We start from the raw sequence: 22,261 nt of genomic DNA, 5'->3' as shown, positions 1-22,261 counted from the left end.
TCGACTGTGTGCCTGTGTCTCTGGCTGTGTCTCTGACTGTGTCTCTGACTGTGTGCCTGTGTCTCTGACTGTGTCTCTGACTGTGTGCCTGTGTCGTTGACTGCGTGCTTGTATCTTCAACTGTGTGCCTGTGTCTCTGACTGTGTGCTTATGGCTTGTGTCTGTTGCATTTGTCTGTGAGTTAACGGATGTGTGCATGTATGCATAATATGTGTGTGCGGGCGGTTTACTTGTATAAGACTTTGTTTGCATGCTTTAATAGAATGATAAGCCAAGGCACTCAACCATCCTGGATCTGGCTGCTATACTTTTTCTTCTTGCATGCATTACTCCGGGCAGGGAAATTCCTGACTAGTCCAAATGTTTATCTTAGTGGCTTTGTTTTTAGCCAATTTTGTGTGACTAGCATATTGTACATTAGCTCATAGAAGCCCTAAACTACAGTATACACACAATAGACTGCTCTGACTTTCCCACAGTCCACCCTTTAAATACTCTCCTCCAAAAAGGGACAGGATCATCTGTCTCTTCCTCCCATCCTCTTTTGTCACAGGATTGTGAACTGAAACTGACCAACGAACCGCTGAGAAAGTTTACCAACGAGAAAACAACCTTAATCCTAAAACAATGATCACACAACTGGACACTCAAACACCTTTTAAAGGTTTTTGCTCTCTGACAACTGAAGTCACGTGCCTATTTTAATTTCTGATAAACAACATTTAATTTAGGTTATCAGTACAGAGACACTGGTGGCTGAAAACATGTTTAGTGAGAATCCTACATATAGTAATACTTTCAGAAAGTAAAGGGTTAGACAACGAAGGGCTCATTATTTCCACAGAACTCCCAGCCCCTCGTTGTATATCCTTTATAACGTAGTCACAGAGACGATGGCTAGTGTGAGTAGTCAGGTATGGAGGGGTAGTGGTAGTAATGGATGGCTAGATTTGCCAATGCGCAAGGTAGTTAGGAGGGTTAGTTAGTCGCAGTGTTTCTCAACCTTTTTCATACCAGGGGCCGACAAGCTATGGTTTCTCCTCCTTGGGGGCCCACTTACATTCAAAACTAGCACTGTAGAACTGACCATATTAGTGTCAGTTAACTATCTCAGGGACCGGCCGGCAATGTGCCATGGACCGGCGCTGGTCCACAGACCAGGGATTGAGAAACACTGAGTTAGTGAAGGGGACTGTGCCACACTGTCACGCTGCCATGCCGTCCGGACTTTACCATCTCCCGTACGTTCTGATCTCCCTTCACAGTCTGAGTCGGAGCTGCATCGATTCTTCGAGTTTTGGGGCTGAAACACAGGAGTTGGAGTGAGTGCATTCGGAAAGTATTCAGACCCCTTCCCTTTTTCCACATTTTGTTACATTACAGCCTTATTCTAAAATTGATTAAATATTTTTTTCCCTTATCAATCTACACACAATACCCCATAATAACAAAGCCAAAACAATTTATTTTTTTGGGAAGCAAATTTAGTAACAATCTAAACAGAAATACCTTATTTACATTAGTATTCAGACCCTTTGCTATGCGACTCAAAATTGAGCTCAGGTGCATCCTGTTTCCATTGATGATCCTTGAGATGTTTCTACAACTTGATTGGAGTCCACCTGTGGTCAATTCAATTGATTGGACATGATTTGGAAAGGCACACACCTGTCTATATAAGGTCCCACAGTTGACAGTGCATGTCAGAGCAAAAACCAAGCCATGAGGTTGAAGGAATTGTCCGCAGAGCTCTGAGACAGGATTGTGTCTAGGCACAGATCTGGGGAAGGTTACCAAAAAATGTCTGCAGAATTGAAGGTCCCCAAGAACACAGTGGCCTCCATCATTCTTAAACGGAAGAAGTTTGGAACCACCAAGACTCTTCCTAGAGCTGGCCGCCTGGCCAAATTGAGCAATCGGGGGAGAAGGGCCTTGGTCAGGGAGGTTAGCAAGAACCCGATGGTCACTCTGACAGCGCTCTAGAGTTCCTCTCTGGAGATGGGAGAACCTTCCAGAAGGACAACCATCTCTGCAGCACTCCACCAATCAGGCCTTTATGGTAGAGTGGCCAGATGGAAGCAACTCCTCAGTAAAAGGCACATGACAGCCCGCTTGGAGTTTGCCAAAAGGCACCTAAAAGACTCTCAGACCATGAGAAACAAGATTCTCTGGTCTGATGAAACCAAGGTTGAACTCTTTTGCTTGAATGCCAAGCGTCACATCTGGAGGAAACCTGGCACCATCCCTACGGTGAAGCATGGTGGTGGCAGCATCATGCTGTGGGGATGTTTTTCAGCGGCAGGGACTGGGAGACTAGTCAGGATTGTGGGAAAGATGAACGGAGCAAAGTACAGAGAGATCCTTGATGAAAACCTGCTCCAGAGCGCTCAGGACCTCAGACTGGGGTGAAGGTTCACTTTCCAACAGGACAACGACCCTAAGCACACAGCCAAGACAATGTAGGAGTGGCTTCGGGACAAGTCTCTGAATGTCCTTGAGTGGCCCAGCCAGAGCCCGGACTTGAACCCGATCGAACATCTCTGGAGAGAACTGAAAATAGCTCTGCAGCGACGCTCCCCATCCAACCTGACAGAGCTTGAGAGGATCTGCAGAGAAGAATGGGAGAAACTCCCCAAATACAGGTGTGTCAAGCTTGTAGCGTCATACCCAAGAAGACTTGAGGCTGTAATCGCTGCCAAAGGCGCTTCAACAAAGTACTGAGTAAAGGGTCTGAATACTTATGCAAATGTCATAGTTCCGTTTGTAATTTTTTATACATTTGCGAACATTTCTAAAAGCCTGTTTTTGCTTTTATTTAGGTAAAAGTATTAATATGGGAAAGAATCAAGAAAGACTTTTGAGAGGAGTTGACTTACCTCAGAACATTTTTTAACTTTCTGACCTTTGGTTATAATGTAATTGGTCATCACCACAAAAGAAGAGTCCCCCTGAGGTACGAACGAGAGAGAGGGAGAGGGAGGGAGGGAGAGAGGGAGAGAGAGGGAGGGAGAGAGGGAGAGGGAGGGAGGGAGAGAGGGAGAGGGAGGGAGGGAGGGAGGGAGGGAGGGAGGGAGGGAGGGAGAGAGGGAGGGAGGGAGAGGGAGAGGGGGAGAGGGAGGGAGAGAGAAATGAGAATGTTATCTTCAACTTAAAAAATCATACAGTTTAAAGAGATATGACTTCTTCATACAATACCTATAGCAAAGCCTCTATCCATTCCCTATGGGAGCATCCGGCTCTACTACCCTACTGGATGGGTAGTTTGACCTGTCAATGTCATAATGTCGGAAGGTCACCAGACGAAATCAGTTGAAGGGTGATATTTGACCTCCTCACAGACCTGCATGTTATAGTGTAACTTTCACTCTGATTCACAGCAATAAAATGCTACCTACATTAAACAGGTCCAAACTATAGAGAACTGAAAATAACTATAGAGAAACTGAAACCTTTGTTATTTACTTGTACACCTTATGTGCCTAATTGGAACAAAATAGTCACACAGCAATAGTATAATGCAAAACTATTCAGGAAATCTGATCCGTCTGTGACAGGGTGGCAAGAGCGCCAAACTCTGTCATTTAAAATCCAACAAAAAGGCAAACTTCACCAGCCGACAGTTGATGATAGCGAGAGGAAATGGCGACTGTGCTAGAATCTGAAAGTGCGGCAAGTGAAGTGTGTGATAATGACCGGAAAATAATTAAATCAAATAATGGAACAAAATGAGTATAAATAAATAGTAGAAGACAAGGACCGGTCCCATAATGCATTTCTTATTGGACTGTGTTTTCTGGACAAGGAGATTCATTTGGGAAAACTTATCCAGAACGCTGAAGCCCGTCTGGTGTTCAACCTTCCCAAGTTCTCTCATGTCACCCCGCTCCTCCGCACACTCCACTGGCTTCCAGTTGAAGCTCGCATCTACTACAAAACCATGGTGCTTGCCTATGGAGCTGTGAGGGGAACGGCACCTCCTTACCTTCAGGCTCTGATCAGACCCTACACCCAAACGAGGGCACTACGTTCATCCACCGCTGGCCTGCTAGCCCCCCTACCTCTACGGAAGCACAGTTCCCGCTCAGCCCAGTCAAAGCTATTCGCTGCTCTGGCACCCCAATGGTGGAACAAGCTCCCCCAAGACGCCAGGACAGCGGAGTCACTGACCACCTTACGGAGACACTTGAAACCCTACCTCTTTAAGGAATACCTGGAATAGTCTAACAGTAATCCTTCTACACCCCCCCTCCCCCAGTGGTGGTTGTCCCACTGGCTATCCTAAGTTGAATGCACCAATTTGTAAGTCGCTCTGGATAAGAGTGTCTGCTAAATGACTTAAATGTAAATGTAAATGTAAATGTAGGTAACCTGAATTGATCTACAGAGCTGGGCGCCTGCCAAAGGAGTTATAGCTGGGGTCTCGTTGGATATAAACTCAGCAAAAAAAGAAACTCCCTTTTTAGGGACCCTGTCTTTCAAAGATAACTCGTAAAAATCAAAATAACTTCACAGATCTTCATTGTAAAGGGTTTAAACACTGTTTCCCATGCTTGTTCAATGAACCATAAACAATTAATGAACATGCACCTATGGAACGGTCGTTAAGACACTAACAGCTTACAGACGGTAGGCAATTAAGGTCACAGTTATGAAAACTTAGGACACTAAAGAGGCCTTTCTACTGACTCTGAAAAACACCAAAAGAAAGATGCCCAGGGTCCCTGCTCATCTGCATGAATGTGCCTTAGGCATGCTGCAAGGAGGCATGAGGCATGATGCGGCCAGGGCAATAAATTGCAATGTCCGTACTGTGAGACGCCTAAGACAGCGCTACAGGGAGACAGGAAGGACAGCTGATCGTCCTTGCAGTGGCAGACCACGTGTAACAACACCTGCGCACAGGATCGGTTCATCCAAACATCACACCTGCGGGACAGGTACAGGATGGCAACAACAATTGCCAGAGTTACACCAGGAACGCACAATCCCTCCATCAGTGCTCAGACTGTCCGCAATAGGCTGAGAAAGGCTGGACTGAGGGCTTGTAGGCCTGTTGTAAGGCAGGTCCTCACCAGACATCACCGGCAACAACGTCGCCTATGGGCACAAACCCACCGTCGCTGGACCAGACAGGACCGGCAAAAAGTGCTCTTCACTGACGAGTCGCGGTTTTGTCTCACCAGGGGTGATGGTCGGATTCGCGCTTATCGTCGAAGGAATGAGCGTTACACCGAGGCCTGTACTCTGGAGCGGGATCGATTTGGAAGTGGAGGGTCCGTCATGGTCTGTGGCGGTGTGTCACAGCATCATCGGACTGAGCTTGTTGTCATTGCAAGCAATCTCAACGCTGTGCGTTACAGGGAAGACATCATCCTCCCTCATGTGGTACCCTTCCTGCAGGCTCATCCTGACATGACCCTCCAGCATGACAATGCCACCAGCCATACTGCTCGTTCTGTGCGTGATTTCCTGCAAGACAGGAATGTCAGTGTTCTGCCATGGCCAGCGAAGATCCCGGATCTCAATCCCATTGAGCACATCTGGGACCTGTTGGATCGGAGGGTGAGGGCTAGGGCCATTCCCCCCAGAAATGTCCGGGAACTTGCAGGTGCCTTGGTGGAAGAGTGGGGTAACATCTCACAGCAAGAACTGGCAAATCTGGTGCAGTCCATGAGGAGGAGATGCACTGCGGTACTTAATGCAGCTGGTGGCCACACCAGATACTGACTGTTACTTATGATTTTGACCCCCCCTTTGTTCAGGGACACATTATTCAATTTCTGTTAGTCACATGTCTGTGGAACTTGTTCAGTTTATGTCTCAGTTGTTGAATCTTGTTATGTTCATACAACTATTTACACATGTTAAGTTTGCTGAAAATAAACGCAGTTGACAGTGAGAGGACGTTTCTTTTTTTGCTGTGTTTAGATGGCTAGTACCTTAGTGGTCAGTGCACGTCACCTGACCCGTACCTTAGTGGTCAGTGCACGTCACCTGACCCGTACCTTAGTGGTCAGTGCACGTCACCTGACCCGTACCTTAGTGGTCAGTGCACATCACCTGACCCGTATGGTAAATGGAAGGAAGGAGAAAAGCCTGTCGATAATATTGTTGTTTGAGGAGACTCTACCTGAACATGTGAAGCTTGGATGTGTGAGGTACGCGGTGAGAGCATTTGTGTCCAAACCACTACAGTGCGGGAATTGTAAAGGATAGGGTCACGTGTCAAATGTTTGCAGACGGGAAAAGTATGATCTTGAAGAATCTGTGAATGGAAAATGTTGCAACTGTGGTGGGGATCGTACTCCGAACTTCCTTGTGTGCCCTGTTAGGGTGAAGGAGGTTGAGGTTTCAAGGATCAGGGCTGTGCAGCGGATCTCCTATGTGGAGGCGGTGAAGAGAGACGAAGGGGCAAGAGGCAACAGTGTTGAAGATATGGCGGTGGATGCATTGCAACCAGTTGCTAGTGTTTTAAGTCAATCGACTGATCTGGATACAATCATTGTGAAGAAGGTGGATTTTGTGGCATTTATAGCCACAGTGATTAATTGTACAGCACAAGTGTCTATGAAGTCCAAGAAGCTGGATATCATTATATCTGCAGCTGAGAAGTTTTTGGGGGCTCCAAGACATCCCGACAGAAACACTGCAAGGACTATTGTCGCTAGGAAATCTCCCACCCTCACAGGAGACTTCTGAGCCTGTGTAGGGGCCTGATTAGAATTAGGTTTTTACAGAAAAGCAGGTTGATTTTGTTTAGGTAATTTATTTTTTGATAGTTTGTATGATATTTTGATTCTTTTTACCCAAATGTTTTCCTTTTTGGGATCCTTATTATTCACCGGTACAGTAGGTGGCAGTAATGCACATCCAATTGTCGCGAACGCCATTATACCATAGAAGAAGAAAAAAAAATTCACCAGCCTTAAAAAGTAATGAAATATCGACGTGGCAACAAAAATAGCAAGGAAAAAATATTGATCTCACCATGAGGTAGGTGATCCCCCTTAGAACCGGTTGCTTTCAATTGTTCAACAACTCCGTTTAGAAGCCTATAACCAATCAATCAATCAATCAATCAATCCACTGTTTAATAAATCAACCAATCCACTGTTTGGAGAGGCACGCCGGAACGGGTAGGCTTTACACTTATTCCAGATCCCTACTAGAGATCTAAAAAAACACTTTACAGATTACATTCTCTAGAACCTTGTGAAACTAGGTCACACACAGATGCCGCGTTCAAAACATCTGGGAACTCAGGTCGAGTTGGAATTTCAAGTTGGATGACTGTTCAAATATTTTTTTTTACTTGTTTTTTTTCCCAGTTCCAAGTAGTTTTGAACTGAAGTCAGAGATTTCCCAGTTCCGAGTTGTTTTGAACGAGAAATTACTCTCTCTCCTCCCCCAGTGAGAACAGACAGGCATTTTTTGACCCCTATTTTCTCCCATCAGCCCCCAGTACTTAAAGATACAGCATTTGACAGTGAAGTCCATTAAAATATTAAACATAAGATCATAGACCAGACAGTTGGAAAATTACATCATCTTTCCTCTCTCCCTACTGGGCTGCCTCAACTAACTTGATAGTTCACTGGCCTAAATGTGTAACATTTGTTACAACATGACAAACCTTTTGTCACTGTTGTTATGGTAACAGACCTATAGCCCTCCCCATAGAAATATAATGACTGAATAACATGAGGGTGCAGTCAAATAGCCCTGGTCTAGTAACACTATTAATATGACTCTCGCTATCTGGTTTCCTTCTATTGGCCCTCTCCCAAGTCTTGACCATGATGTCTTTCATGTTAATGTTGACTAACTCATAAGTGGAGGCCATATATAGCATTAATAAGGATTGGTACTGGAGCCTTCCTGCCTGGGTAACTGCATTACATGGCATCAGACCTGGGTTCAAATACTATTTCAAATCGTTTCGCTGTGCTTGATTAAACTTGCCTGTGAGCTTGCCCAATGGAAAAGTCAAAGGTTTCCAAAATGCAAACCCCGGCCGCCTGACACTCAAGGCAGGCTAATGTATTTTAAAGATATTAAATACTATTTAAACCCAGGTCTGGATGGCATGCTTGTGTAATTCGGTCACAGGATGCTAAGTCACTGACTGTGACCACATTGGGAAGAAGTGGTAATTATCATGCAAAGACTGATGGGATAGCATCAATTAATGTCAATGTTATGCAGTAGAATGGCAGCTAATTGACAATGCAGTTAGTCAGTATAATTCAATTGTGGATTAAGCTAATTAAGACATGTCTGTGTAGTGACAGTGGTACAAGACTGCTTTTACTGCTACTGCTACTGCTACTGCTACTACTACTACTACTACTACTACTACTACTACTACTAGTACTACTACTACTACTACTACTACTACTATAAAAATGTTGTATTATTCTTCTTATTTAACCAGGTAAGCCAGTTGAGAACAAAGTTCTCATTTACAACTGCGACCTGGCCAAGATAAAGCAAAGCAGTGCGATAAAAACAACAACAACACAGAGTTACATATGGGGTAAACAAAACATAAGGTCAATAACACAATAGAAAATCTATATACAGTGTGTGCAAATGTAGTAAGTTATGGAGGTAAGGCAATAAATAGGCCATAGTGCAAAATAATTACAATTTAGTATTAACACTGGAATGATAGATGTGCAGAAGATGATGTGCAAATAGAGATACTGGGGTGCAAATGAGCAAAATAAATAACAATGTAAATAACAATATGGGGATGAGGTAGTTGGGTGGGCTAATTACAGATGGGCTGTGTACAGGTGCAGTAATTGGTAAGCTGCTCTGACAACTGATGCTTAAAGTTAGTGAGGGAGATAAGTGTCTCCAGCTTCAGAGAGTTTTGCAGTTCGTTCCAGTCATTTGCAGCAGAGAACTGGAAGGAATGGCGGCCAAAGGAGGTGTTGGCTTTGGGGATGACCAGTGAGATATACCTGCTGGAACGCATACTATGGGTGGGTGTTGCTATGGTGACCAATGATCTAAGATAAGGCGTGGATTTGCCTAGAAGTGATTTATAGATTACCTGGAGCCAGTGGGTTTGGCGATGAATATGTAGTGAGGGCCAGCCAACGAGAGCGTACAGGTCACAATGGTGGGTAGTATATGGGGCTTTGGTGACAAAACGGATGGCACTGTGATAGACCACATCCAATTTGCTGAGTAGAGTGTTGGAAGCTATTTTGTAAATGACATTGCCGAAGTCAAGGATCGGTAGGATAGTCAGTTTTACGAGGGCATGTTTAGCAGCATGAGTGAAGGAGGCTTTGTTGCGAAATAGGAAGCCGATTCTAGATTTAACTTTGGATTGGAGATGCTTAATGTGAGTCTGGGAGGAGAGTTTACAGTCTAACCAGTTACCTAGGTATTTGTAGTTGTCCACATATTCTAAATCAGACCCGCCGAGAGTAGTGATTCTAGTCGGGCGGGCGGGTGCAAGCAGCGTTCGATTGAAGAGCATGCATTTAGTTTTACTAGTGTTTAAGAGCAGTTGGAGGCCACGGAAGGAGTGTTGTATGGCATTGAAGCTCATTTAGAGGTTTGTTAACACAGTGTCCAATGAAGGGCCAGATGTATACAAAATGGTGTCGTCTGCGTAGAGGTGGATCTTAGAGTCACCAGCAGCAAGAGCGACATCATTGATATACACAGAGAATAGAGTCGGCCCGAGAATTGAACCATGTGGCACCTCCATAGAGACTGCCAGAGGTCCAGACAACAGGCACTCCGATTTGACACATTGAACTCTATCTGAGAAGTAGTTGGTGAACCAGGCGAGGCAGTCATTTGAGAAACTATGGCTATGTAGTCTGCCAATAAGAATGCGGTGGTTGACAGAGTCAAAAGCCTTGGCCAGGTCGATGAAGACGGCTGCACAGTACTGTCTTTTATCGATTGCGGTTATAATATCGTTTAGGACCTTGAGCGTGGCTGAGGTGCACCCATGACCAGCTCAGAAACCAGATTGCATAGCGGAGAAGGTATGGTGGGATTCGAAATGGTCGGTGATCTGTTTGTTAACTTGGCTTTCAAATACTTTCGAAAGGCAGGGCAGGATGGGTATAGATCTGTAACAGTTTGGATCTAGAGTGTCACCCCCTTTGAAGAGGGGGATGACCGTGGCAGCTTTCCAATCTCTGGGGATCTCAGACGATACGAAAGAGAGATTGAACAGGCTAGTAATAGGGGTTGCGACAATTTCGGCGGCTAATTTCAGAAAGAAAGGGTCCAGATTGTCTAGCCCAGCTGATTTGTAGGGGTCCAGATTTAGCAGCTCTTTCAGGACATCAGCTATCTGAATTTGGGTGAAGGAGAAGCGGGGGGGGGCATGGGCAAGTTGCAGCGGAGGGTGCAGAGCTGGTGGCCGGGGTAGGGGTAGCCAGGTGGAAAGCATGGCCAGCCGTAGCAAAATGCTTATTGAAATTCTCGATTATCGTAGATTTATCGGTGGTGACAGTGTTTCCTAGCCTCAGTGTAGTGGGTAGCTGGGAGGAGGTGCTCTTATCCTCCATGGACTTTACAGTATCCCAAAACTTTTTGGAGTTAGTGCAACAGGATGTAAATGTCTGTTTGAAAAAGCAAGCCTTTGCTTTCCTAACTGCTTGTGTATATTGGTTCCTGACTTCCCTGAAAAGTTGCATATCGCGGGGGCTGTTCGATGCTAATGCAGTACGCCACAGGATGTTTTTGTGCTGGTCAAGGGCAGTCAAGTCTGGGGTGAACCAGGGGCTATATCTGTTCTTAGTTCTGAATTTTTTGAATGGGGCATGCTTATTTAAGATGGAGAGGAAAGCACTTTTGAAGAACATCCAGGCATCCTCTACTGACGGAATGAGGTCAATATCCATCCAGGAGACCCGGGCCAGGTCAATTAGAAAGGCCTGCTCGCTGAAGTGTTTTAGGGAGCATTTGACAGTGATGAGGGGTGGTCGTTTGACCGCGGACCCATTACGGACGCAGGCAATGAGGCAGTGATCGCTGAGATCCTGGTTGAAGACAGCAGAGGTGTATTTAGAGGGTAAATTAGTCAGGATGATATCTATGAGGGTGCCCATGTTTACGGATTTATGGTTGTACCTGGTAGGTTCCTTGAATTTTTGTGTGAGATTGAGGGCATCTAGTTTAGATTGTAGGACGGCCGGGGTGTTAAGCATATCCCAGTTTAGGTCACCAAGCAGTACAAACTCTATGCTCAATGTACTACCTATTTTCATTGTCTATAAAATAAATGCCTTTGGGTGTAACACAATGTTGAATCACTGAATCAAATTCTGCGTAACCAGTATCAATGTCATTGTTTTGGAAATCACCATGACACTCAGATAGATACCTTGAATAGGTAAACAGATACCATACATTATTATAAGAGACACGGTCATCTTCAGGTAGATACCTTGAATATTATAGGTAAATAGATACGGACACAAGATGACAGGCTGTATAATCTTGCATAAGTGTTTCATCTTCTTCTTGCGGTTTGGCATTGATCTCCCTCCTCCTGACCATCAGCCAAACCAGTTCTGAAATAAATAAACCAACCATGGCCACACCTCTCAGAGCACACATCAGTGTCTTCTTTATGGCTTGGGCAAACAATGGACTGTCACTGTGTTTACAGAGAGTCTCCTGTTTGTCTCTGTATCTGCCTAACATGTGTGCAGGATCAGGATGCGTGCAAAGGAACCACTCGTGACAGTTAGGTACAGTTTCTCTCTCACGCCTGTTTGTTAACAATCAGGATGTGAGTGTTTTTAAACTCCTGGATCACTCTGTCTCAGTAATCTTCATCTTCTTCAGTCTGTCAGACATCTTCTGACTTCCCTAGATGAATCTCTCTGTAGTACTTTATACTACACGACTATTACAATACTACTACACTACTATTACACTACGACAACACTACTACACTACTAATACCTTACTACACTACCACCACACTACTACACTACTATTACAATACTACCACACTGCTACACTACTATTGCAATACAACGACACTACTATTACAATACAACTACACTACTACACTACTATTACACTACTACTACAATACTACTACCCTACTATTACACTACTATTACAATACTACTACACTACTATTACAATACTACTACACTACTATTACAATACAACTACACTACTACACTACTATTACACTACTACTACAATACTACTACCCTACTATTACACTACTATTACAATACAACTACACTGCTACACTACTACTACACTATGACAACACTGCTACACTACTACTACACTACTACTACAATACTACTACCCTACTATTACACTACTATTACAATACTACTACACTACTGTTACGGATACAGGTATCCTGTGTTTTTGTGTGTTTCTCTCCTTCTGCCCTAATCACAGGTGTCCTGTATGTTCCTGATTGGTGGTCGTTGAGGTGTCTGCTGATTGGACCAATCAGTGAACATTCCTGTGCATTGCACCACCTGTTACTCGTTTTTTTCAATCACACATCCCATTGTATAAAAACCAGTCACTTGTGTTAGTTGTGAGAGAGAGAGACTATTTCCGTATGTGAGTATGGACACGGTGGTGTCCTGTTTTTGTTTACTCACTAAGTTGCTGGTTACTATGATTGGTAATTCTGTTAGACCACTGTTTTGTATGTGAGTAATGGATACTGTGATGTCCTGTGTTTAGAGTACTCATTTACTTGCTGGTTACTCTGTTTGGTAACTATTGTGTGTTTCTGGGAAAAGGGGAGTTTGAGCTAGCTGCCCTTGGGCATACATTTCCCGTAGAAAGAACTGTCTATAAACACTAGTTAGACCTGAGCGGACCACCCACTGTATTTTTGTATGGTAGCAGTAGCCTAGCGGTTCTTGAGGCAGGCAAGATCAGTTTAGGGGTGTTTTACACTATTGTTTCATTTCTTGGGTCCTGCTCAGCCCTTTTTCCCAAACCGTTACCGTGTGTTCAGAAATAAACCATTTGTGTTTGACGGTAGTTCATGGTTGTTGTGTCATATTTGTTCTCACTGTTCCATGTCACACTTATAATTTACATGAATTATGTTACGGGTCTCATGTCCATCACCCTAGACGTTCAAAGCCACGGGGTTCGTAACATAAAGTGGGGGTTCGTCCGGGATCTATCCCATGCTACTCATGCAAATTAGTAAGTGTCTGGTTCAGTGTTGAGCTTGGCAGCTGTAACTACCTGTTTTTTTTTGTGTTCAGTAGTCGACGGCTCGTGTTGCTAGTAGGATGGCTACTTTTGAGTTGGAAGCATTTTTGGAAAACCCTACGTGGGAGGTTTTTGAGAATTGCCGTAGAGTGGATCTACAGGTTTTGGCTGACCACTTTTCTGTACCGATATCAAGGGTTTTAGTGAAAGCCGAAGTGAGGAAAGCAGTGTTAGAAATATTGTTGAGCGAGCGAGTGCTTGAGTTACCGCCGCCTGAGTCTGCTGCTCCTGTAGGGGAGGTGGTGGCTGTTCCTGTAAGCCCATCAGTGTCTGAGGACGAGGCTAAGGCTCCAGCCACATTGCCCCGTTATGACCCACTCTCCCCACTGACTGACAGTGATGCCAGGATGGATGTCCGCTTGACGCGGCTCCAAATGGAGGCGGAAGAGCGGGCACAAATCAGGCTAGACAAGCTGGAAACGCGTAGGCTTGATCAGGAACTGGAGATGCGTAAGATGGAACTGGAGACGCGTAGGCTTGATCAAGAACTGGAGATGCGTAAAATGGAACTAGAGGCAGAAACAGCGAGGTTAGTCTCTGCTCATACTATGCCTGCTAGTGAGCCATCCTCACCAGCTGTGTCATCTGCTACGTTTGATATTAGTAGGCAGATCACCTTGGTACCTGTGTTCAGGGAGTCAGAGGTTGATTCCTATTTCAGTGTGTTTGAACGTATAGCGGTAGCATTGAAATGGCCCGAAGAGGTATGGTGCCTATTACTTCAGTGTAAACTAACAGGTAAAGCCCAAGAGGTTCTGGCAGCGCTACCTCTTGAAGACAGTTTGAATTATGAAGTGGTCAAAGCTACTGTTCTTCGTGCCTATGAGCTTGTTCCTGAGGCATATCGACAGAGATTTAGGTCTCATAAAAAGTCTCCTACTCAGACTTATGTGGAGTTTGCTAGAGACAAAGGAAATCTGTTTGACAAATGGCACAGTGCTAGTAAAGTAACTGATTTTAACTCTCTACGGGAGTTAATCTTGTTAGAAGAGTTTAAAAATTGCTTACCGGAACGCATTGTAGTTTATCTGAACGAACAGAAAGTATCCTCACTGTCGGAAGCGTCTGTATTGGCAGACGAGTTTGTGTTGACGCATAAGAGCGTGTTTTCGGCTCGTACGGAGAGCAGGGCTGCGGAGTTGCTAACTTTTAGTCCTAGTCGACCAGCAGTACATCCAGCACGCCAAAAAGATGTGCGTCACTGTTTCTATTGTCATAAGGTGGGACATATGGTTAATGATTGCTTTCTGCTAAAACGCAAACCGGGGATGCCTCAGCACGCCAGGCCGCCAACGGGTGTTGGGCTGATTCGTACGGTTGTGGGGCCGGAATCAAGACAGAGGCCTCATAGTGAATGTGGTTTGAAAGTCCCTGTCCCAGATCACAGTTATGAACCGTTCATTTTTGAGGGGTTTGTTTCTATAGCAGATGACGAAGCGTCTCAGCGTCCAGTTAGAATCCTCAGAGATACTGGTGCGGCGCAGTCGTTCATACTAGCTGATGTGTTGCCCTTGTCTAATAATACATATTGTGGTTCCAGTGTGTTAGTACAAGGAATTGAAATGGGATTTGTCCCAGTGCCATTGCACTTTGTGAACGTACACTCTGAGTTAGTCAGTGGATTGTTCAGAGTTGGCGTACGTCCTATGTTGCCAGTAAAAGGTGTGACATTTATAATGGGCAACGATATTGCCGGAAGAAAGGTGATACCCGTATTGGAGGTAATGGATAAAAGTGACCAGTCTCTCTCCGAGGAGCTGGCACAGGGTTATCCAGATGTGTTCCCCGCTTGTGCTGTCACACGTGCTCAAGCACGACAAGTGGGTGAAGTGATAGATTTGTCGAACACGATTCTATTCAGAGAGTGTGACCCAGAGGATAGTTCGGGTGCTACCTCTGGTAAGCTGGTGCAGTCTGACCAACAGCCCAAAGAAAGGAAGAAGGATGTGGAACTTGTTGCTGAGGCAATACAGTTACCAGTTACTCGTGAGCAGCTGATCGCTAACCAACAGGTTGACATTAGCCTGGCTAAATGTTTTTCTAGTGTTGTCTCAGAGGAAGAGCTAAAGAAGAAAAACATGGCATACTTCATTGATGGTAATCTCCTCATGCGTAAATGGACATCCCATGTTGACGCTGGTGGAGATTGGAATGCTGTTTACCAAATAGTGATTCCTACAGCCTTTCGACAAAATGTTTTATCCCTCGCTCATGATCACCAGTGGTCCGGACATCTGGGAGTCACCAAGACTTATGATCGAGTTTTGCGACATTTCTTTTGGCCTGGCTTAAAACAAGATGTGGCTCGGTTCTGTCGGACTTGCCACACCTGTCAAGTAGTTGGGAAACCGAACCAGGTTATTTCCCCCGCGCCTCTTTGTCCCATACCGGCCATAGGTGAACCCTTCGAACATGTGATGGTTGATTGTGTTGGACCATTACCAAAAACAAAATCTGGTAACCAGTTTATGTTGACAATTATGTGTGTGGCCACCAGGTACCCAGAGGCCATTCCTCTGCGAAGAGGGGTTGGATAATGTGTTGGCAGATGCTTTGTCTCGTGTGTAATGATCTAGGTTTTTTTTTATCCCGGCAGGATGATTATTGAATTTTGGGTGTTGTGATGGTACGTGTGTCGCAAACCATTGTGGTTTGCTCTTTTAAGGGTGGGAGTGTTACGGATACAGGTATCCTGTGTTTTTGTGTGTTTCTCTCCTTCTGCCCTAATCACAGGTGTCCTGTATGTTCCTGATTGGTGGTCGTTGAGGTGTCTGCTGATTGGACCAATCAGTGAACATTCCTGTGCATTGCACCACCTGTTACTCGTTTTTTTCAATCACACATCCCATTGTATAAAAACCAGTCACTTGTGTTAGTTGTGAGAGAGAGACTATTTCCGTATGTGAGTATGGACACGGTGGTGTCCTGTTTTTGTTTACTCACTAAGTTGCTGGTTACTATGATTGGTAATTCTGTTAGACCACTGTTTTGTATGTGAGTAATGGATACTGTGATGTCCTGTGTTTAGAGTACTCATTTACTTGCTGGTTACTCTGTTTGGTAACTATTGTGTGTTTCTGGGAAAAGGGGAGTTTGAGCTAGCTGCCCTTGGGCATACATTTCCCGTAGAAAGAACTGTCTATAAACACTAGTTAGACCTGAGCGGACCACCCACTGTATTTTTGTATGGTAGCAGTAGCCTAGCGGTTCTTGAGGCAGGCAAGATCAGTTTAGGGGTGTTTTACACTATTGTTTCATTTCTTGGGTCCTGCTCAGCCCTTTTTCCCAAACCGTTACCGTGTGTTCAGAAATAAACCATTTGTGTTTGACGGTAGTTCATGGTTGTTGTGTCATATTTGTTCTCACTGTTCCATGTCACACTTATAATTTACATGAATTATGTTACGGGTCTCATGTCCATCACCCTAGACGTTCAAAGCCACGGGGTTCGTAACACTACTATTACAATAATACCACACTGCTACACTACTATTACAATACTACTACACTACTATTACAATACTACTACACTACTATTACACTACGACAACACTACTACACTACTAATACCTTACTACACTACCACCACACTACTACACTACTATTACAATACTACCACACTGCTACACTACTATTGCAATACAACGACACTACTATTACAATACAACTACACTGCTACACTACTACTACACTACTACTACAATACTACTACCCTACTATTACACTACTATTACAATACTACTACACTACTATTACAATAATACCACACTGCTACACTACTATTACAATACTACTACACTACTATTACAATACTACTACACTACTATTACAATACTATCACACTACTATTACAATACTACTACACTCCTATTACAATACTACCACACTACTACACTACTATTACAATAATACCACACTGCTACACTACTATTACAATACTACTACACTAATATTACAATACTACTACACTACTATTACAATACTACTACACTACGACAACACTACTATTACCTTACTACACTACCACCACACTACTACACTAATATTACAATACTACTACACTACTATTACAATACTACCACACTACTATTACAATACTACTACACTACTATTACAATACTATTACCTTACTACACTACTACTATACTACTATTATCTTACTACACTACTACAACAATACTACTAACTACTACACTACTATTACAATAATACAATACTACTACACTACTCTTACCTTACTACACTACTATTACAATAATACAACACTACTACACTACTACACTACTACCATTTTTACATTTACATTTTAGTCATTTAGCAGAAGCTCTTATCCAGAGCGACTTAGAGGAGCAATTACGGTTAAGTGCCTTGCTCAAGGGCACATCGACAGATTTTTCACCTAGTCGGCTCGGGGATTAGAACCAGCGACCTTTCGGTTACTGGCACAACGCGCTTAACCACTAAGCTACCTGACGCTACTATTACAATACTACCACACTGCTACACTACTATTACAATACTACTACACTACTATTACACTACGACAACACTACTACACTACTAATACCTTACTACACTACCACCACACTACTATACTACTATTACAATAATACTACACTGCTACACTACTATTACAATACTACTACACTACTACACTACTATTACAATACTACTACACTACTATTACAATACTACCACACTACTATACCACTATTACAATACTACCACACTTCTACACTACTATTACAATACTACCACACTGCTACACTACTATTACAATACTACCACACTGCTACACTACTACCACACTACTACACTACTACTACCACACTACTATACTACTATTACAGAACACTGGTAGATGTACTGTGAGGCTCAGTCCCTAAAGGTTCTAAAGATCTGTGACCTTTCAGGTCATTCATTCAGTAAAATGTCCTTCTTATAGCAATACTACTGTAGTAGGTCCACACTCAGCCAATGACCCACCTGTACAGGGAAGACGTAGTCAGCCACGTCCCAGATCCTCTCCTCTCCGGCCACATTGGTGTAACCCACCCCCTTCATCTTAGTCAAGACAGAACCCACGGCCGTGTCTGATGACTGGTAGCCTTTCTCATAGATGAACACCCACCTGGACAGGACAGAGGACACCACCAATTAATCAAACATTTTCATAAAGCCGCAACAGCTGTTGCAAAGTGCTTTACAGTAACCCGGTCTAGACCCTAAAAAGCAGAAGAACAGTGGTGAGGAAAAGGTCCCTGGAAGGCAGAAACTTTGAGAAGAACCAGACTCATACTAGTGGTTTCAGCATCAGAGATACACTACATGACCAAAGGTATGTGGACACCTGCTCGTCGAACATCTCATTCCAAAATCATGGGCATTAATATGGAGTTGGTCCCCCCTTTGCTACAGCCTCCACTCTTCTGGGAAGGCTTTCCACTAGACGTTGGAATATTGGTGAGGTTGGGCACTGATGTTGGGCGATTAGGCCTGGCTCGCAGTCGGCGTTCCAATTCATCCCAAAGTTGTTTGATGGGGTTGAGGTCAGGGCTCTGTGCAGGCCAGTCAAGTTCTTCCACACCGATCTCGACAAACCATTTCTGTAAGGACCTCGCTTTGTGCATGGGGGCATTGTCATGCTGAAACAGGAAAGGGCCTTCCCCAAACTGTTGCCACGCAGTTGGAAGCAAAGAATCGTCTAGAATGTCATTGTACGCTGTGGCATTAAGATTTCCCTTCCCTGGAACTAAGGAGCCTAGCCCGAACCATGAAAAACAGCCCCAGACTATTATTTATCCTCCACCAAACTTTACAGTTGGCACTATGCATTGGGGCAGGTAGCATTCCCCTGGCATTCGCCAAACCCAGATTCGTCCGTCGGACTGCCAGATGGTGAAGCGGGATTCATCACTCCAGAGAACACATTTCCACTGCTCCAGAGTCCAATGGTGGCGAGCTTTACACCACTCCAGCCAACACTTGGCATTGCACATGGGGATCTTAAGCTTGTGTGTGGCTGCTCAGCCATAGAAACCCATTTCATTAAGCTCCCGATGAACAGTTATTGTGCTGACGTTGCTTCCAGTGGCGGTTTGGAACTCGGTAGTGTGTGTTGCAAACGAATGACAGGCGATTTTTACGCACTTCAGCACTCTGAGGTGCCGTTCTGTGAGCTTGTAGGGCCTACCACTTCGCGGCTGAGCCGTTGTTGCTCCTAGACATTTCCACTTCACAATAACAGCACTTACAGTTGACCAGAGCAGCTCTAGCAGGGCAGAAATTTGACGAACTGACTATGACGGTCACTGAGCTCTTCAGTAAGGCCATTCTATCACCAATGTTTGTCTATGGAGATTGCACGGCTGAGTGCTCAATTTTATACACCTGTCAGCAACGGGTGTGGCTGAAATAGCCGGATCCACTAATTTGAAGGAGTGTCCACATACTTTTGTATATACATGCATTCGGAAAGTATTCAGACCCTTTACATTTTCCACATTTTGTTAAATTACAGCCTTATTCTAAAATGGATTAAATCGTTTTATCTCTCATCAATCTACACACAATACCCCAAAATGACAAAGCAAAAACAGGTTTTTAGAAAATGTTGCGAATGTATAGAAAATTAAAAACGGAAATATCACATTTACATAAGTATTCAGACCCTTTACTCAGTACTTTGTTGAAACACCTTTGGCAGCGATTACAGCCTCGAGTCTTCTTGGGTATGACGCTACAAGCTTGGCACACATGTATTTGGGGAGTTTCTCCCATTCTTCTCTGCAGTCCTTTAGGTGCCTTTTGGCAAACTCCAAGCGGGCTGTCATGGGCTTCCGTCTGGCTACTCTACCATAAAGGCCTGATTGGTGGAGTGCTGCAGAGATGGTTGTCCTTCTGGAAGGTTCTCCCATCTCCACAGAGGAACTCTGGAGCTCTGTCAGTGTGACCATCGGGTTTTTGGTCACCTCCCTGACCAAGGGCCTTCTCCCCCGATTGCTCAGTTTGGCCAGGCGGCCAGCTCTTGGAAGAGTCTTGGTTGGTCCTAATGTCTTCTATTTAAGAATGTGTTCTTGGGGACCTTCAATGCTGCAGAAATGTGTTGGTAACCTTCCCCAGATCTGTGCCTCGACACAATCCTGTCTCAGAGCTTGGTTTTTGCTCTGACATGCACTGTCAACTATGGGACCTTATATAGACAAGTGTTTGCCTTTCCAAATCATGTCCAATCAATTGAATTTACCACAGGTGGACTCAGGAAACAGGATGCACCTGAGCTCAATTTCGAGTCTCATGGCAAAGGGTCTGAATACTTGTGTATATAAGGTTTCTAAAAACCTGTTTTTGCTTTGTCATTATGGGTTATTGTGTGTAGATTGATTAGGAAAAACATTTATTTCATCAATTTTAGAATAAGGCTGTAACGTAGCAAAATGTGGAAAAAGTCAAGGGGTCTGAATACTTTCCGAATGCACTGTATAGCATATCATACCCCAGGCAAGTGCAAAGGTCCATGGGTAATACCAGCTTTCCCAGACGTCCGTTCCACATGACGCAAACAGATTACAAGGACAAGGTTACAGTACAGCAGTGTTTCCCAACTCCAGTCCTCCAGTACTCCCAACAGCCCAACTCCAGTCCTCCAGTACTCCCAACAGCCCAACTCCAGTCCTCCAGTACTCCCAACAGCCCAACCCCAGTCCTCCAGTACTCCCAACAGCCCAACTCCAGTCCTCCAGGACTCCCAACAGTCCAACTCCAGTCCTCCAGGACTCCCAACAGTCCAACTCCAGTCCTCCAGTACTCCCAACAGCCCAACTCCAGTCCTCCAGTACTCCCAACAGCCCAACTCCAGTCCTTCAGTACTCCCAACAGCCCAACTCCAGTCCTCCAGTACTCCCAACAGCCCAACTCCAGTCCTCCAGTACTCCCAACAGCCCAACTCCAGTCCTCCAGTACTCCCAACAGCCCAACTCCAGTCCTCCAGTACTCCCAACAGCCCAACTCCAGTCCTCCAGTACCCCCAACAGCCCAACTCCAGTCCTCCAGTAACCCCAACAGCCCTCCTCCAGTACTCCCAACAGCCCAACTCCAGTCCTCCAGTACTCCCAACAGCCCAACTCCTCCAGTCCTCCCAACAGCCCAACTCCAGTCCTCCCAACAGCCCAACTCCAGTCCTCCAGTACTCCCAACAGCCCAACTCCAGTCCTCCAGTCCTCCCAACAGCCCAACTCCAGTCCTCCAGTACTCCCAACAGCCCAACTCCTCCATTACTCCCAACAGCCCAACTCCAGTCCTCCAGTACTCCCAACAGCCCAACTCCAGTCCTCCAGTACTCCCAACAGCCCAACTCCAGTCCTCCAGTACTCCCAACAGCCCAACTCCTCCAGTACTCCCAACAGCCCAACTCCTCCAGTACTCCCAACAGCCCAACTCCAGTCCTCCAGTCCACCCAACAGCCCAACTCCCGTCCTCCAGTACTCCCAACAGCCCAACTCCAGTCCTCCAGTACTCCCAACAGCCCAACTCCAGTCCTCCAGTACTCCCAACAGCCCAACTCCTCCAGTACTCCCAAAACCCCCAACTCCAGTCCTCCAGTACTCCCAACAGCCCAACTCCTCCAGTACTCCCAACAGCCCAACTCCAGTCCTCCAGTACTCCCAACAGCCCAACTCCAGTCCTCCAGTACTCCCAACAGCCCAACTACTCCAGTACTCCCAACAGCCCAACTCCAGTCCTCCAGTACTCCCAACAGCCCAACTCCAGTCCTCCAGTACTCCCAACAGCCCAACTCCAGTCCTCCAGTACTCCCAACAGCCCAACTCCAGTCCTCCAGTACTCCCAACAGCCCAACTCCAGTCCTCCAGTACTCCCAACAGCCCAACTCCAGTCCTCCAGTACTCCCAACAGCCCAACTCCAGTCCTCCAGTACTCCCAACAGCCCAACTCCAGTCCTCTAGTACTCCCAACAGCCCAACTCCAGTCCTCCAGTACTCCCAAC

At 45.1% G+C, this 22,261-nt stretch overlaps 1 protein-coding gene across 4 annotated transcripts in view; it reads right to left on the bottom strand.

The window, feature by feature from the left end:
- The window catches only part of LOC311142808 (P2X purinoceptor 1-like), a 57,854-nt gene that overhangs the window by 20,367 nt on the left and 15,226 nt on the right, over positions 1-22,261 (bottom strand). For 2 of the 4 annotated variants that reach the window (XM_084178493.1, XM_084178495.1), the window contains exons 2-4: positions 18,244-18,388; positions 2,877-2,948; positions 1,234-1,303 (exon numbers count right to left, since the gene is read on the bottom strand). In XM_084178493.1, the coding sequence (XP_084034619.1) occupies positions 1,234-1,303; positions 2,877-2,948; positions 18,244-18,388 (287 nt within the window). The remainder of the gene's footprint in view (positions 1-1,233; positions 1,304-2,876; positions 2,949-18,243; positions 18,389-22,261) is intronic. The other 2 variants (XM_084178496.1, XM_084178494.1) reach the window with 1 other exon arrangement.

The sequence above is a fragment of the Coregonus lavaretus genome (assembly GCF_964263955.1).
Source record: "Coregonus lavaretus genome assembly, chromosome: 15".
Lineage (NCBI taxonomy): Eukaryota > Metazoa > Chordata > Actinopteri > Salmoniformes > Salmonidae > Coregonus > Coregonus lavaretus.
Note: the sequence above shows the minus strand (reverse complement) of the source record. Positions and strands in the feature narration are given on the sequence as shown.